General features: G+C 35.8%; 1 protein-coding gene across 1 annotated transcript; it reads right to left on the bottom strand.

Moving 5' to 3' along the window:
• Positions 1-3,701: 3,701 nt before the first annotated feature.
• ltb4r (leukotriene B4 receptor) lies at positions 3,702-14,609 on the bottom strand. The gene is made up of 4 exons (XM_048185391.1): positions 14,445-14,609; positions 12,254-12,796; positions 5,989-6,256; positions 3,702-4,214 (listed from the first exon to the last, which is right to left on the bottom strand). Exons 2-4 carry the CDS (start codon positions 12,760-12,762, stop codon positions 3,849-3,851), a joined length of 1,143 nt encoding a protein of 380 aa, XP_048041348.1. The 5' UTR covers positions 12,763-12,796; positions 14,445-14,609; the 3' UTR covers positions 3,702-3,848.
• Between the last annotated feature and the right edge of the window lie 1,014 nt (positions 14,610-15,623).

Below are 15,623 nucleotides of genomic sequence, written 5' to 3'. Positions count from 1 at the left end.
AATTTGTGTTCATCTTTAAATATGGTGAAATAAAATTGCAACTCTGATGGTGTATAATTTTGCACATCCTTAATCTCTAGAAGAAAGTGAGTGAATATTTTATATATATATATATATATATATATATATATATATAGGCCTATATATATATATATATTATTAGTATTATTATTATTATTATTATGCTTGTATGGCATTAATAACATCTTTGTACAACTTTGTATACAATAGCTACACAATATGTATCAAGAATATATTTAATGTCAACAGAACACAGGAAAGTAAAATAAAAATAAAAAAGTTAACAATGGTTGATAAGAAACAAAACAAAGAAAAGAATAGCTAGAAAAACAAAACAAAACCTGAGAGTAAGATTAGGCGACGTACTTCTCAACGACGTTGATGTCACGCGTCTGTGGTGGCGACGTACCCCTTCTCTCACGTAAAAGTACGATAGACCCGCCAGAGTCTTTTGACTATGATCTCTGTGAACCCATTGTGTCTGTATGGCTTTACCTGATCCCGCATCAGTTTTATACATTTCTAGTCATTTTAATGGCACATTTGTATAATAAAAAGGAAGAGTTGTACTTAAAAGTATTTCACTGGCCTGATTTACCAAGCTCTCCATAAAAAAGCCCTACAATTGAATAAAATGAAATATATTATAAAGTATCTTTATATTTAATGATATTAGATGATTAGTTAATTGCATTTAACAGATGACACTGTCAATAAAGCATTTGTAATTGGTAAATCGTAAGCTGTAGGCTAATTGTAAAAGATATTTATGCATGTCTTTGTTGCATTTACAGTGTTCTGACCAGCAGGAGTCACTAGAGTGTGGCGTTTCGAGTGTTTCGAAACAGCGAATCATTTTGCGAAGGGTCAATTGGTTCAATTGATTCAAAGTTTCAAAAAGAATTCTCCCATCACTACTTGAGGGTTAAAAAGACGAAAATCTTCTGCTCTTGTGTTTGTTTAAATAGTTCATATACATATTCATCAGTTAAATATTAATGAGGTGTACATTTTCTAAATTATTCTTTTGAGGGTCTGTTTTCCTGATTCATCAGTGTGATTCCTGTGGGTCTGTTTGCTTTGCTCCAATTTAAGAGCCTCAACGGCTAGAATCACTGTTTGCTTTTACAAACTATTTCTATATTTTTGTGTACTAAATTCAGAATTATTTGAATTTTGTGAGGGGTCAAAGGGCATCATTATATAGCCTATACATTAAACTTCGTGTAGGCTAACTGAACTGATGTGAGTTTTTTTGTTTGTTTGTTTGTTTGTTTTAATTCCTCATTTGTGTTTTAAGGATCTCTGTATGTTGCTACTTCTCTCTTTTATCGGGTTCACACTTTCTAAATCTGATCGGATTTCAATCAGATATGCACAAAAAACAGATTTGGACTGACAGTCTGGACATAGCCTAAATGTGGTGTGGACATAAGCAAGCTAATGATGAGGATGCATTTACATGCAAATATATTCATGTTTTATAAACAAACAAAAAACAGACAGTAAACAGCAGGAGCATTAAGAAAACATTTTCACAAAAAAAGACAAATTTAAAAAAATGTAACAATAGCAAACCAACCATCGAAACAACATTAAATCAATGTCAATGTTAAAGGTGCTGTAAGTAGTATTTGAACTACGCTGTTGGACATTGTTGATATTTGAAATCAACTCAAACAAACCCACCCCTCTCTTCATTGCTCCGCCTCTAAAACTCACATTCCAATCCTAACCACCCTGCTCCAAGTTGGTCTCAAACCCCTGCCCGATCGCTGCTGGCATGCAAGGCTTGACGCTAAGCACTGCATTCTCTAACAGTCATCAGTTTGCAGTGGTTTACCAGCTCAACTCTCACTATCTGGCTGCTGTTACACACGCAATGTGAGTGGATGTCTATTTATCACTGCTGACACGCAACAAAATGCTTCATGAAAAATAAAGCGCAGTTGATGAACGAACGACAAGGAAGCACAAAAAAATGAAAGCCCAGTACACTAGAGTAAATACAAAGTGTTCGTTGTTAGTTGCAAACAGCACAGCAGCTCTAGACAATCAAAACCCAGTGTACTCACATGAGCGGCATCAAAGCAGCCTCCGCGTCTGTTTTCAGGCCTTCCCACTTAGCTCTCTCCAGCACTGGAAAGATTTTCTAATATAAACGCGGGTCCTAAAGCGGTTTTCCCGGGCATAAACCTTCATTCCAGTGATATTCTTTTGTATTGGGTCACATTTCTCTTTCTGCAGTTTTTTATTTTATTTTCAAATCTCCCTCTTGCTTGTTCTCTCTCCTCGACCATCATACGCCCCCTGATGCTGATTGGTTAGATGTTTGTTGTTGGTATCGGCTGAACAAACTTACAAACAGTCCACCTCTAATTGCATTGAATCAACATCACATTTGCACCCACAATTAATGTTGAAAAAATTATCCAAAAATCAATGGTAATGGCGTTGAATCAATGTTACAATGTGATGTTGGTTTAACATCATGCTTGCACTGTCAGAAAATGAAACTACAACTGACTTAAAGCCACACAGCCTGAAGATAAAAGAAGACAATAAATATCTGAAGATCTCAGCAGAGGAGGATTAAACAGCTCCACAAACAGCATTACCAGCTTCACTTATTACTAACCAGATTTACTTTGTCATTCGTCTATATTTTTGAGAATTAACAGAGGTTTAGATGTTGATGTGTTGATCAGTGTCTCCTTTAGTTGGGCAGGTTAACTCTTGGCTTGTTATGTGAGTTTGTGGTCTTTGTAACTGTGGTCACCAAAAGACATAATTTGTTGCAAAGAAACCCGGAAACAAAGATGATCAGATAATACAGTTTTCAGCATCATAACGTAGAATAATCTTATTCCTGACCAAAAGTGGTTATTTGTTGTTAATAGATCATATTCACTGACAATATTTTTTTTTCAAAAGATCAGACATTCTTAATTTTGATTTTTAAATAATGTATTTAAAAATCAAAATGAAGAATGTCTGACCTTGTAAGGGTTTTTTTTTTTAGGCACGCAGACATTAAAGAATCGGCATATGAATATCAACAATGGTGCATTGTTTCATGCCGCAATGCATGCTGGGAGCCGTGAGTTTTATACTATGGTGCAGTGATGAGAATAATGACTTATTCTACTTTATGATGCTGAAAACTATATCACCTGATCATCTTTGTTTCTGGCTGTCTTTGCAACAAATTATGTGTTGGGTAAATGCTGGTACAAAGACCACAAACTCACATAAAAAGCCAAGAGTCAAACTGCCCAACTAAAGGGAACACTGATCACCACAACGTTGACACAACATTTTCAATAAAACATCAACACCTAAACCTCTGTTAAGTCTCAAAAAGAACTTCTGCTGAGATCTTGAGAGATTTTGTGTCTTTTATTTACAGTTGATTTCAGGCTCTGTGGCTTTAAGTCAGTTGTAGTTGTTGTGTTTCATTTTCTGAGAGTGCAAGCATTATGTTGAACCAACATCACATTGTAACATTGATTCAATGCCATTACCATTGATTTTTTTCAACATTAATTGCAGGTGCAAAAGTGATGTTGATTCAATGCAGTAATCATTGACACACTGACATTGATTTGACGTTGTTTCGATGGTTGCTTGCTATCTGGGAATGTTTTAATGTCCGCATTCCAGCCAATCACAATCAAGTATTTAGACAGAGGAAATAAAGATACGTTTATTCTGAAACAGCAGCAGCAGAAGATGATGTTATTATTTCAGTGGGATAACGGGAGTCCAACAACCTGATCTAACATTATAAATGGACTTCAGGGGAATGAAAGCATGATGTGAGCACTTTAATGCAGGGTGGTCAGAGTCTTCATCTCATCTCTGTTGTTCAAGTCTGCCATGGTCTCCTCATGGGGGTCAGCTCCTGCTCCGTCCCCTTTACGACCCAGCTTGACAGACAGCTTGGTAAAAACAGAGCTCTCTGCATTAGATCCACGGCTGGACCTGGTGCGGGTGGAGCCTGACTCCGAGTTGGTTCCTTCAAAGAGTTTGGCCATGAAGCCCAGACCAGCTTGACGGATGTGAGAACTGCCAGCAAACACATACAGGACGGGGTTTACACTGCTGCTCATGAATGCAAACGCCGTCACGTTGGGACGGGCCACTTTTGCCACTTTTAAAACAGAAGTGGAGTTCTGCATCAGACCAATCACCTGTGAGAACAGACCAACAAGAAAAGAAATGGGACATAGAATGTGAAAAAAATTTAATCTTCTTGTATATACTTAAAAAAAAAAAAAAAACATTGGCGGTCTGTCAGAAATGCAAGGTAGGCTGAGCCTCCTTAATAATGTATTAAAAGTGATCAAAGCAAATGCAGTCTTTAACAATTTAAACACTAATTTGAATAATGCAAATGCATTTAATGTAATAAAAAAAAAAAAAAAAAAAAAAAAAAAAAAAGTCTTATTTTCTTTTATGAAGTGAGCTGAAAGCTCAAAAACTCATCTCATTAGTAAACTGACCTCACAAATATATTCACAATCGCCTTTCTAAATCATTTGCCTCCTACATAACTATTTAATAAATCACTATAGGTGACCTTTCAAGCCAATCATCAAGTCAAGCGTATTTGTGGACAACAGGCAAAATTAACCCAGGAAGCACACGTCTCCAAGAAGTCTTTTAAAGAGTGCTTCATCTGGAAAACATCTGTTGTACAAACATCTGATGAACATTTTTAAGTTTTACATACATTCCAAATTAAAAGAGCTTAAAGATATTTTCTAAATGTCTATCTGACAGGAATCTTCCAGATGAAAACATAGCTGAAATCCAACTGTTGAAAAGGATTTAAAAACACGTGAAGACTGAACAATATATACTGAAGGATATAATTCATATGTGAGAGAGCTGTAGGATATACTGAAGGATATAATTCATATGTGAGAGAGCTGTAGGATATACTGAAGGATATAATTCATATGTGAGAGAGCTGTAGGATATACTGAAGGATATAATTCATGAGGCTGAATCCAGTAAAATGATGCGACACTTCCTTAAAGAGTAAGTTCACCCAAAAATGAAAATTATTATGTCATTAATTACTTGTCCTCATGTCGTTCCACACCCGTTCATCTTCGGAACAAAAATTAAGATATTTTTGATGAAATCCGAGTGCATTCACGAAAGCGCCACGACACACATTCAAGAGGAAGTAGACAGGAATGAAACCTCAAATATTGAATATATGAACAGACAAATTGACACAAAAATTATGTCAACATGCCTGTCTTGGTGAGTATTGCAGACATAGTTGGTAATGTCTTAAGACTTAAGTGAACGTAAACAGTCGAGAAGGACAACGCATGTGTACAGTATCAGTGTGTTGGATCAGTACATTATGCCTTAAAGTGACAGCAGCCTAATGTTCCTGCGGTCTGTGTTTTTAATTTTAATCAAACAACAAAAGACAAGGAAATCAATCACTGCTCTTGATTGAATAATTTTTGTAACTTTAATAACAATCAATATTTAATTTATATAGTCCAATATGCAATGTTATTTTACATTTGATTACCTTATTCTGTTTCTGAAAACTAATGTTAGACCTACCTGAAAAAAAACCCCCTGAAAAGCACTGTTTACTTTATTTGTATCTTTGCTCTATTGTATTTATTAGTGTTGTTGCTTGTAGTTTGATTATTTGTTCAAATGTTATTTATTTTTATTTGACAGTAGTCATTTTTTCCCTGAAAATAGCACATACCGAACCGTACCGAAACAGTGACCCTAAAACCGTGATACAAACAAACAGTGAGTAATTTGAACTGTTACACCCTTAGTATAAAACATACAATATGCTTCAAATTATTTTTCATATATGCAAATATGCACTATTTTAACAACAATACAAGGTGATTCACACAAAGAGCAGCCTAGGGGCCCCTGACCACCTTAATCCGGCCCTGGTGAGGTGTTACTCACCTGCAGAATGTTGATTAGGTGATACGGCAGCCAGAAGAGGGTAAAAGCAGCGATGATGAGGAGAATGAGGAAGTTTCCTCTTCCTTTGCGCTGGAACATGGCGCTACGCAGCCGACAGATCACAGAGATATAGCAGAACAGGATGAAGGTGAAGGGCAGCAGGAAACCCAGCACAGTCTCCCACAGGTACTGAAAGATTTCATGAGCGCTGTCTTTCCAGTGGTATGGCATACATATATACACATTTGGACGGACCATCAGCGAGGAACTGTTAGTGCAAAGAAGATACAAATAAAAAGCATGATGAAAGAAATTAACATTTAAAGAGAGACAGAGAGAGAGAGAGAGAAGTCAGAGGAGACGATTTTAATTACAATATTTATAAACTGATATTAAAGATTAAACCCTCTGCAGATATTTCTCAGTATATCGGACATGCCCGAAAGACTATTCTCGGTTCAGTATACTGTTGGACTAACTGGACAGCTGAAGAAAGCATGTCAGAAAGTGAGTTTTGATTGAGTAACTTGGTTCTCATGCAATATTGGGAGGAAGAAGATGAAAAGCATGAAATGGTGCAATGTTATGATGCAAAAGGTATGAAAACAACTATTGTGTGAAAACTAAAAGGAGATTATCAAACTAGCATAAGATTTGGAGGATTTAGAGCACAGCAGAACTTGGTCAGATAAAGACTTATTAATGAAAGTTTCTGTCAAACAAGTTAATTGTTTTAAAAGGACCGCTATAAAAAAGCCTCTGTTGAGCAGCAAACAGGTATTTGAAGCTGCTGGTGTCTCTGGAGTCTCAAGAACCTCAAGAACACCAGCAGCTTCAAATACCTGTTTGCTGATCAAAAGTGACGTTTTTTTATAGCTGTCCTTTTATTACAATTAGTTTTTTTGACAGAAACTTTCCTTGATAAGCCTTTATCTGACCAAGTTCTCTTGTGCTGTAAATTACTCAAATCTTATGATACACTCAAAAAAATAACTTGTTGGTCTAACTTAATTCAATTATGATATTGATATTTTCACACAGTTGAACTGATTTATTTGAACTTAAGCTAGGTTAATTGTACTGATGAGTAAAATTCATCCTAATTGAATGAGATCACACCAGTTTCATTTGACGTATTCTGTGAATGTTTCCTGAACATAATTCATTCTTGTTGATCCAACCAGTGCTATTGCAATTCAGATTGGTGCCCTTGTGCAGAGTTGCTCAAGTTTTCTGTGCTTTTAAGGAAATGGAAAGACCTGTTAGTGTTTAAGTGTTTAACGTTTAGTTATTTTGAACATTTAAAAGAGTTTTAGCATATACATTTTTTGTTTTGTTTTGTTTTGTTTTTGTTACCATCGTGGTGAAGATGTGCGCTTGTGCTTAGGTTGTGAGTAGCTGTTGTACACACACTCCATAACCGTTGAGAGGGCTAAAGCTGATGACCATAAATTATGTGCTGGCCCTCAAACTAATTTTTTTATATTTCTATAAAAACTAAACTAAAACAACACTACTGGCTACACTACTACATCACTGGCTTTAGAACAGTTAAAGCTTGTTGAGAACAACATAGATATTTCATGTAGCCACCCACAGCCTAACCACAAGGTCTACACTTCAGCATAACCTCAAAAAAATCGACATAACAAACTCTGTGTATGTTAGATCGCTATGTCAAATATAACTGGACATCAAACTTTAAAAGGTATTTCCCTTTACTAAAAAAAACAAACCATAAACAGCATTTAATTTCAACATTTACTGTCCCGATCTATCCATACACAAAGCATGCTGGGAACTCCACTGCCCAGTTTCAATCAATGCAACATAAATTATTCATGTAGTCCCAACACAAATGGTTTAGGTTAACCTAACATTTTGTAAATTTAATTTCATTTAACATAATACAATTGAGTGAAAATTTCAATTAAAGGTGCCCTAGATTATGTTTTAAAAGATGTAATATAAGTCTAAGGTGTCCCCTGAATGTGTCTGTGAAGTTTCAGATCAAAATACCCCATAAATTCTTTTTTATAAATTTTTTTAACTGCCTATTTTGGGGCATCATTATAAACGCGCCGATTTTATGCTGTGGCCCCTTTAAATCCCGTGGTCCACGCCCACAGAGCTCGCGCTTGCCTTGAACAGTGCCTTAACAAAGTTCACACAGCTAATATAACCCTCAAAATGGATCTTTACAAAGTGTTCGTCATGCATGCGTCGGATTATGTGAGTATTGTATACTGTTATATTGTTTACTTCTGATTTTGAATGAGTTTGATAGTGCTCCATGGCTAACGGCTAATACTACTCTGTTGGAGAGATTTATAAAGAATGAAGTTGTGTTTATGCATTATACAGACTGCAAGTGTTTAAAAATGAAAATAGCGACGGCTCTCTTGTCTCTGTGAATACAGTAATAACCGATGTTAACTTTAACCACATTTAACAGTACATTAGCAACATGCTAACGAAACATTTAGAAAGACAAATATTACAAATATCACTAAAAATATCATGTTATCATGGATCATGTCAGTTATTATTGCTCCATCTGCCATTTTTCACTATTGTTCTTGCTTGCTTACCTAGTCTGATGATTTGGTTGTGCACAGATCCAGACGTTAATACTGGCTGCCCTTGTCTAAAGCCTTTTATAATGTTGGAAACGTGGGCTGGCATATGCAAATATTGGGGGCGTACACCCCGACTGTTACGTAACAGTCGGTGTTATGTTGAGATTCGCCTGTTCTTCTGAGGTCTTTTAAACAAATGAGATTTATATAAAATGGAGGAAACAATGGAGTTTGAGACTCACTGTATGTCATTTCCATGTACTGAACTCTTGTTATTTAACAATGCCAAGATAAATTCAATTTTTCATTTGAGGGCAGATCTTTAAGTAAAAAACTAAAGATTTGTGTTGATTCAGCTTATTTTATGTAAATAAACTGAGCTAGAAAGCATTTTTTTTTTTAGTGTAGTTCAATAATCTCCTTTCAGTTTTCACACAATATTAGTTGTTTTTATTTCTGTTATGTAATATCTTTTATTTCTTTTAGTTTTTGTATGTTTTGTGGTCCTTAGTCCACTGGGTGGCAGTGGTGGTCATTTTCTTTCCCCCTTCTTCTTCTTCTTCTCCTTTGTCTGAGCAGGTACAGCCAGGTGAGAGTACTTATCATCTGCTGATTGGTCCTTAACAAAAGGAAGTGTGTATAAATCTTGGCTGGTCTCCAGGGGTCCGTTCTTTGTACGCCGCTAACTCAGGTAGCTGGATTTGATTGATGACGATTTGGCACGATCTTGGGTTATTGTTCGGTTCTTCAACGCTCATCCTGGACTTGCTGTCATAACAACAGGACCGTAAGCTAAAACATGCTTGGGAGCATATTTCATGTAAACAAGATTAGATGGCATCTTTTTAAGCAACGGTGATGCTTAAAGTCTGTCCCAGCCACTGCTACTTTCTTACAAGCGTTCACCATTGTGAACCAGGGACAAAAATATTGAAAATAAATTTGCAAATAATAATCTAATGTTGTGTAGTCTATCATAATATAGACACAGCCAGTTTTACTCGTTGAGAGATTTATTAGTGTGGGAATAATTGAATTATAATTTTACTGGAGTCTCACACAGGATACATTCGATGCTGCGTGCACGCATTAATTTAAACCGCGACAGCTATTATGGGAGTGGCTTGATGCAGAGCAGGAAATGCAGATCACTTCATCTTGACAATCTTGACCCTTAAGGAACTTTAATTAAAGCTGTCACGTAATAAATTTGCTTCAAAGGTAAAATTAAATAAATTGCTAATTACAACATTGAAATAAAAATGTAAAGCCTGTACAAATAGCCTACTAGAATTCGTGAATGGAAATCGTGTTAATCTGATGATTCTCTTGTAAATATTGTATATAGTCCAAACATGGAAGTACTAGGGAGTGGGTGCCATTTTTATTTTATTTGGAAATTGTTTGGTTTTATTCTGTTTAAAGTAGAGAAAGAGACAGGGAACTATTTTGTTGTTTTTCCTTTTCTTTCTTTGAGATAAGTGTAGATTAATTCCCTATAGTTAAAATTTTTGTTGTTGTTGTTGTTGTTGGCTTTTCCCACTACTGGTTATTTTACACTTCCTACACTTTTGTTACACCAACAAATGTGGTTGTACATGTCTTGTGTTTTTGGCATGTCATTTTGGAGCCAAGTTTTGCTTTTATATTCATGCTTTATATCGTTAACTTTAATGTTGCTTCACCTCTCCTAGACTGGGAGGAATGTAACATTTCTTTTGCACCATTAAACTTTGCATCATTTCTTTCATCTTCAGAAAGATCTTTCTTCCTCCCCATATTGCACGCAAACTGTGACTTGCTTAAAAATGTGGAACAATCTCTTTAAGTAGGTTTTCCATTTACCTAAGAAGATCTGGCAAACTATTTAACAAACCAGTCTGAGGTTGATACCAGTTATCTAAAAAGATATGGAGAAATAAAACAAACAATCAAACAAACAAACACTTTCTTTGAGAAAAAAAAAAAAAAAAAGTTTATTGTACTGAAATAGGCTACTACTAATGTCATTTCCATAATAATTTTCAACACAGTGTATGGGTCATTAGTTTTGCCCTGATTAATTATATTTAATTATATTTACTGTATATGCCTTTAGGTTTACAGTCTTTGAATTAATTGCCCATAATTCTTCAGTAAACATGACAATTTTGGCAACAGAAGAGCTGTTCCTGCCATCCAAACATGCTTAAAATACAGGAAGCAGTTCAAATTGGCTAGGCAATCATTTCTGTGACCTATTTTGTGCATCTGTGACCTATTTTGTGACCTATTTTATCTTGAGCACTTTTGAGGAAGGTTTGAAATATGTAAAAAATTGTTTTTGTTTTATTTTTATTTTTCTGTGTTCCAGTTGCATTTTGTCAATGGAGAACAATGAATATTTTTTTCGGCAGTAACTGTAACGAAGTTCCAGACAGGTTGGGCCCGAGGTGACTGTATGGGCCGCCCTGTAGCCTACATTAAAAACCTTTTTTGGGGTCAGTTTTTGCAGTAAATCCCTGCAACTGTACTTTTGCCCACCTGTTACATGTTTTATACTGTTGAAGTGTTTTTTGTTTTTTAAATATTTCATTCATTCATAGCCAGTGTTGGGGGTAACACATTAAAAGTAACTTGAGTTACATAATCAGATTACTTTTTCAAGTAACTAGTAAAGTAACGCATTACTATTTCAATTTACAACAAAATATCTAAGTTACTTTTTCACATTTATTGACTGGCAGCTCTCCTGTCCCCATGTTGAGAGAAATAAAGAGCAGAGGTGTTGTGTGCGCTGTGTGAACATGACGATTATTGTAGTTCTAGACTAAATGTGAACATGCATTTACTCATCTCACTTGCAGAAAAACATTCAGTATTCCTCAAAATGAATAAAAAGTCAAATGCGATCTCAGAATTTTACGCAAACCTGTAATAATTAAATATATTAAATTACCCAAATATACTTTATGTATCTAATCTCACTTTATTAACTAATGTCTGCTGATCTTCAATGATCTAATTCAACCATACTAACAAGCAAAAATTACTTTAAATTCGATTTAGAAATAATAGTGTTGAACTTCCTTCTCCTGTATCCTATTCTTCTTTAATCCAGAACGGCAGCACAGCTAAAAGGTTTGTTTGAGCTGCGCCCTCTACTGTACAGGCGTAAATATGCATTTCCTTCAGCCTGAGACTTATTCATTTCACTTTTAGGGCCTTTACATTTGTCAAAAATATAACTTTTTTTTTGTTGTTATTTAAAAAACAAACAAGTGAGCCCAGCCCAGGGGAGAAAAAGTAATGCGAAGTAAAGAAACCAAGTAACGCAATTATTAAATTTTTTTGTGAGTAACCCAGTATTGTAATGCATTACTTTCAAAAGTAACTTTCCCCAACACTGTTCATAGCACTTGTATAGAATATAAAAAGATTCTGCTTATATAAAATGATTCTGTTACAAATGCAATGCCTAACGTCTTACTTGCGCTTGGCCATGCTTCAGTTTTTAACACCTTGGAAGTGAGAATGTCAACTTCCGTGTTGGACTAATAGGGGTCTATCATAGTATTGTGTTTTATTATGAATCTGCTGTGCTGAGTGACATGCAGCACCCTTTATATTTACAATAACATTGTTTTTTCTTAATTCAAAGCATGATTTGTGTTGTAGTGTGACCAGAAAAAAAATCTCAGACTCACCGATAGAACGGCATGGGCAAAGCCATCAGAAAAGCCATCACCCAGATGCCCAACATGACAGACAGGAGCCTTTTCTTTGTCCTCAATCTCTGAGACAGAAACGGCTTTGTGACGGCCAGCCAGCGGTCCATGCTCATCAGGCAAATAAGGTAGATTGAGGAGTACATGTTGACGCAACACAGGTAATGGACCGTTTTACAGAGGGTGGTGCCAAACTCCCAGGTGCTCTGGGAGAGGAACCTGATGAACAGTGGCGCGCTCAGGAGCACCAGCGCATCAGCCACAGCCAGATTCAGAATCAGCAGGCAGGTGACAGAGCGGCGACGAACTCGACACAGGACCGACCACACCACAAACAGGTTGCCAGGAAAACCAAACACAAATGCAATGACCAGGATCGCAATCCCGATCTGATGGGAGATGGATAGTTTGGAAGATGGTGTAGGCATGACAGGAGATGGAGGTGATCCATAAAGAACTGGGGTCTCCGTAGAAACAAAAGTGGCCATTTGATTTGAAGTTAATTGTTGCTTCTCTTGTTTGCTGTGGAAAGAAAGTAAACCGAGAGAAAGAAATTTAAAATAAAGACAAGAGACAAGATCACTTTCCTTTTTACCTACAAAGAAATGATTGAAACGGAAAATACATTTAGAAAAATATGCTTGTAAATACAGATTTTAAACTGGATACGAACTAAAGATAAATGTATGCTGCCAAATGTTTACTGTTGACATATTTGAAATATGACGTGAATTATTTGATTGTCATTGGTTCCATCCCAGATAGCAACAATGCGTTGGGCCACACCTGGCAAACGTGACATGATGATCTGGCCCAAAACCACATAGAATGATGGCACTTGGCCAGTCTGATCCTATTTTTCATATCTGGACCACAAGCAGGCAAAAGCAATGCCACGTGTCACCCAAAAGCAGAGCAAATTAACCAGAACTGAACCTTATCTGAGCCACAAAATCAGTATCATGTCAGCCATTAACAAACCTGTTAACAAGCAGAATAACTGAAGGAAAGAAGAGAACAGGAAAAAAAAAAGACGAGCAGAAACACAAGAAAACACTTCCAGCCACAGCCTTAGATGAAATCAACTGAAGATAAACAAAGGACATTAAGTCTCTCAAGATCTGTATAAGTAGTCTTTTGCTGTGTTTGCAGTAGTGGTGATATTGCCCAACACAAAGAGCAGTTCCTTTTTTCGATTGCCGCAAAACGCTTTTCATTGACTTGGCAGAGTGGCAGAGTTGAGGAAACAAAAACAGGTGCAGCACAAGAGCACATGCAGGGGTTCGGAGATGTGTTTTAAAAATATACCTTCTCTAACTTCACACAGCATCTTAATGCGACACTCAGAGGAAGACTATATAAGTGGCCTTTCTGGCACTGAGCAGCCCATAATCCACAATACAAAACTTTGCAGAGCAATTTTTAACATCACTTACTAACTTAAAAATATATCAAAATAAAGGAATATAAATTATAATAAAAAGTATTTTAATAAGTGGCATTCTTCTTTGTTATAATTTGTCCATAGCCCCTGCTCACAATCTCATTTTATGTAATAAATCTTCAGTTGTGCAACAGAGTGTAAAAGTTCTTGTTTTATGAATAAATTGTGTTACACAGCACTGGAATGATGTAAGGGTGAGTTGCCTACAAAATGTTTTGGCCTGTCACTTTAATGGTTAGCACTGACAAGTGTTGTTTTTAACACCTTTTTTTTTTTCTCTCTCTCTGCACACCACAACCTGTCGCTATGCAATTAAAATATGCTTATCATTGCAGTTCTTGCATCTTTATGGAAATCTACTTGACTGTTTTGTGAACAGGATTTTGGTTAAAGGAAGTTTTATAGCACATTTGTGTGTTAATATGCTACTCGTCATATTCTGTGAAAGATTTCCTGTTGAAACAATGTGTTGACCATGTTTTAGACACATTGACTGATAAGATGCTCTGCTCATGTATCAATACTAAGTATAATGGTCTTAAAGAAGAACATTTCAAACATAAGCATGACAAATGTGACTCTTGGCCATATATTCAAAAAAACAGTCACCAAATCCAATTTACTTTCAAGAAAACAATACTAACATACTTTCTTCTGTACCTTGCCCGTTGTAGAAATATAAATAGATAGACAAAACAATAGCCTATAGACATGAATAAGCCTTACCTTAATGAGAGAGCAGATAATTATGTGGACTGTCTTGTAGTATGAAAGCAGCAGCTGAGAACTTTGGCGTGGCAGTACATGTAATATAATCAGTTGAAACCAGTGACAGAAGTTTCCTTATCATAATCATCTTTAAATAGTTTTTTTTTTTTTTTTTTTTTTTTTTTTTAAACCGTCATCGCTTCCTCTTTGCATGTGCTACTTGAGAAAGTATCAGTTGCCTCAGACAGGAAAGAGAAAAGAACACTTAACAATTACAAAATGACCCTGCTGTTTCATTTATTATTTTTGTATATCTTTTCTTTCTGTTGTATTTTGTCTTCCAAGTTTCCATCTTTTTTGCTCTATCCCTCTATGTCTGTATTTTGAATTGATTTACACAAGGAGTCTTGTGATCACTGATAATTGCAGTGTGTACTTTGATTTCCAAATGACCCACATTGTTTTCATAAGAGAGAGTGACCGTTTCCGCAGACTGTTGTAATCAGGGTAGGACATTCACACGCAACATTAAATAAATGCAGGTGATTTTTGTGCAGTGGATTCATTTTGACTGATCTCCGTTAGAATGATGTTCCTGAAACATTCCTTCAACTTAATTTTTATTAACAACTCTACGATTTCTAAGAATGTTGATTCCAAGAACATAAAAATGTCCAGTTTATGTTAATGTTGATAGAATATCATAGTATGATGTTCCTGAAACATTCTTTCAAACATTCAAACACCTGCTGTTAACAAGCAGAATCACTGATGTAAAGAGAAACAACAAGGACAAAATGAAGAGTTTGGTTCCAAAACACTATAAATCTATTTTGAATAAAGAGTTAGTTCACCCAGAAATTAAAGTAATGTCATTACTCACCCTCATGTAGTTCTACACCTATAAGTCCTTCGTTCATCTTCGGAACACAAATTAAGATATTGTTGATGAAATCCGATGGCTCTGTGAGGCCTGCATTGAGAGCAAAGCCATTCAAACTCTCAATGTCCATAAAAGTACTAAAAACATATTTAAAACAGTTCATGTGAGTTCACTGGTTCAATCTTAATATTATAAAGTAACAAAAATACTTTTTGTGCACCAAAAAACAAAATAATGACTTTTCAACAATATCTATATGGGCCGATTTTAAAACCCTGCTTCATGAAGCTTCTGAGCTTTATGAATCTTTTGTT

This window comes from Megalobrama amblycephala, linkage group LG3 (genome assembly GCF_018812025.1).
Source record: "Megalobrama amblycephala isolate DHTTF-2021 linkage group LG3, ASM1881202v1, whole genome shotgun sequence".
NCBI classification, from domain to species: domain Eukaryota; kingdom Metazoa; phylum Chordata; class Actinopteri; order Cypriniformes; family Xenocyprididae; genus Megalobrama; species Megalobrama amblycephala.
Note: the sequence above shows the minus strand (reverse complement) of the source record. Positions and strands in the feature narration are given on the sequence as shown.

What these genes read in the sequence shown, in the direction of transcription:
- ltb4r (XM_048185391.1), bottom strand. Translation starts at nt 12,762, where the DNA reads ATGGCCACTTTTGTTTCTACGGAGACCCCAGTTCTTTATGGATCACCT. An exon ending in TTGCCCATGCCGTTCTATCG is followed by an intron (nt 6,257 to 12,253) that starts GTGAGTCTGAGA and finishes TTGCACTAACAG; the next exon opens with TTCCTCGCTGATGGTCCGTC. An exon ending in ACCTAATCAACATTCTGCAG is followed by an intron (nt 4,215 to 5,988) that starts GTGAGTAACACC and finishes CTGTTCTCACAG; the next exon opens with GTGATTGGTCTGATGCAGAA.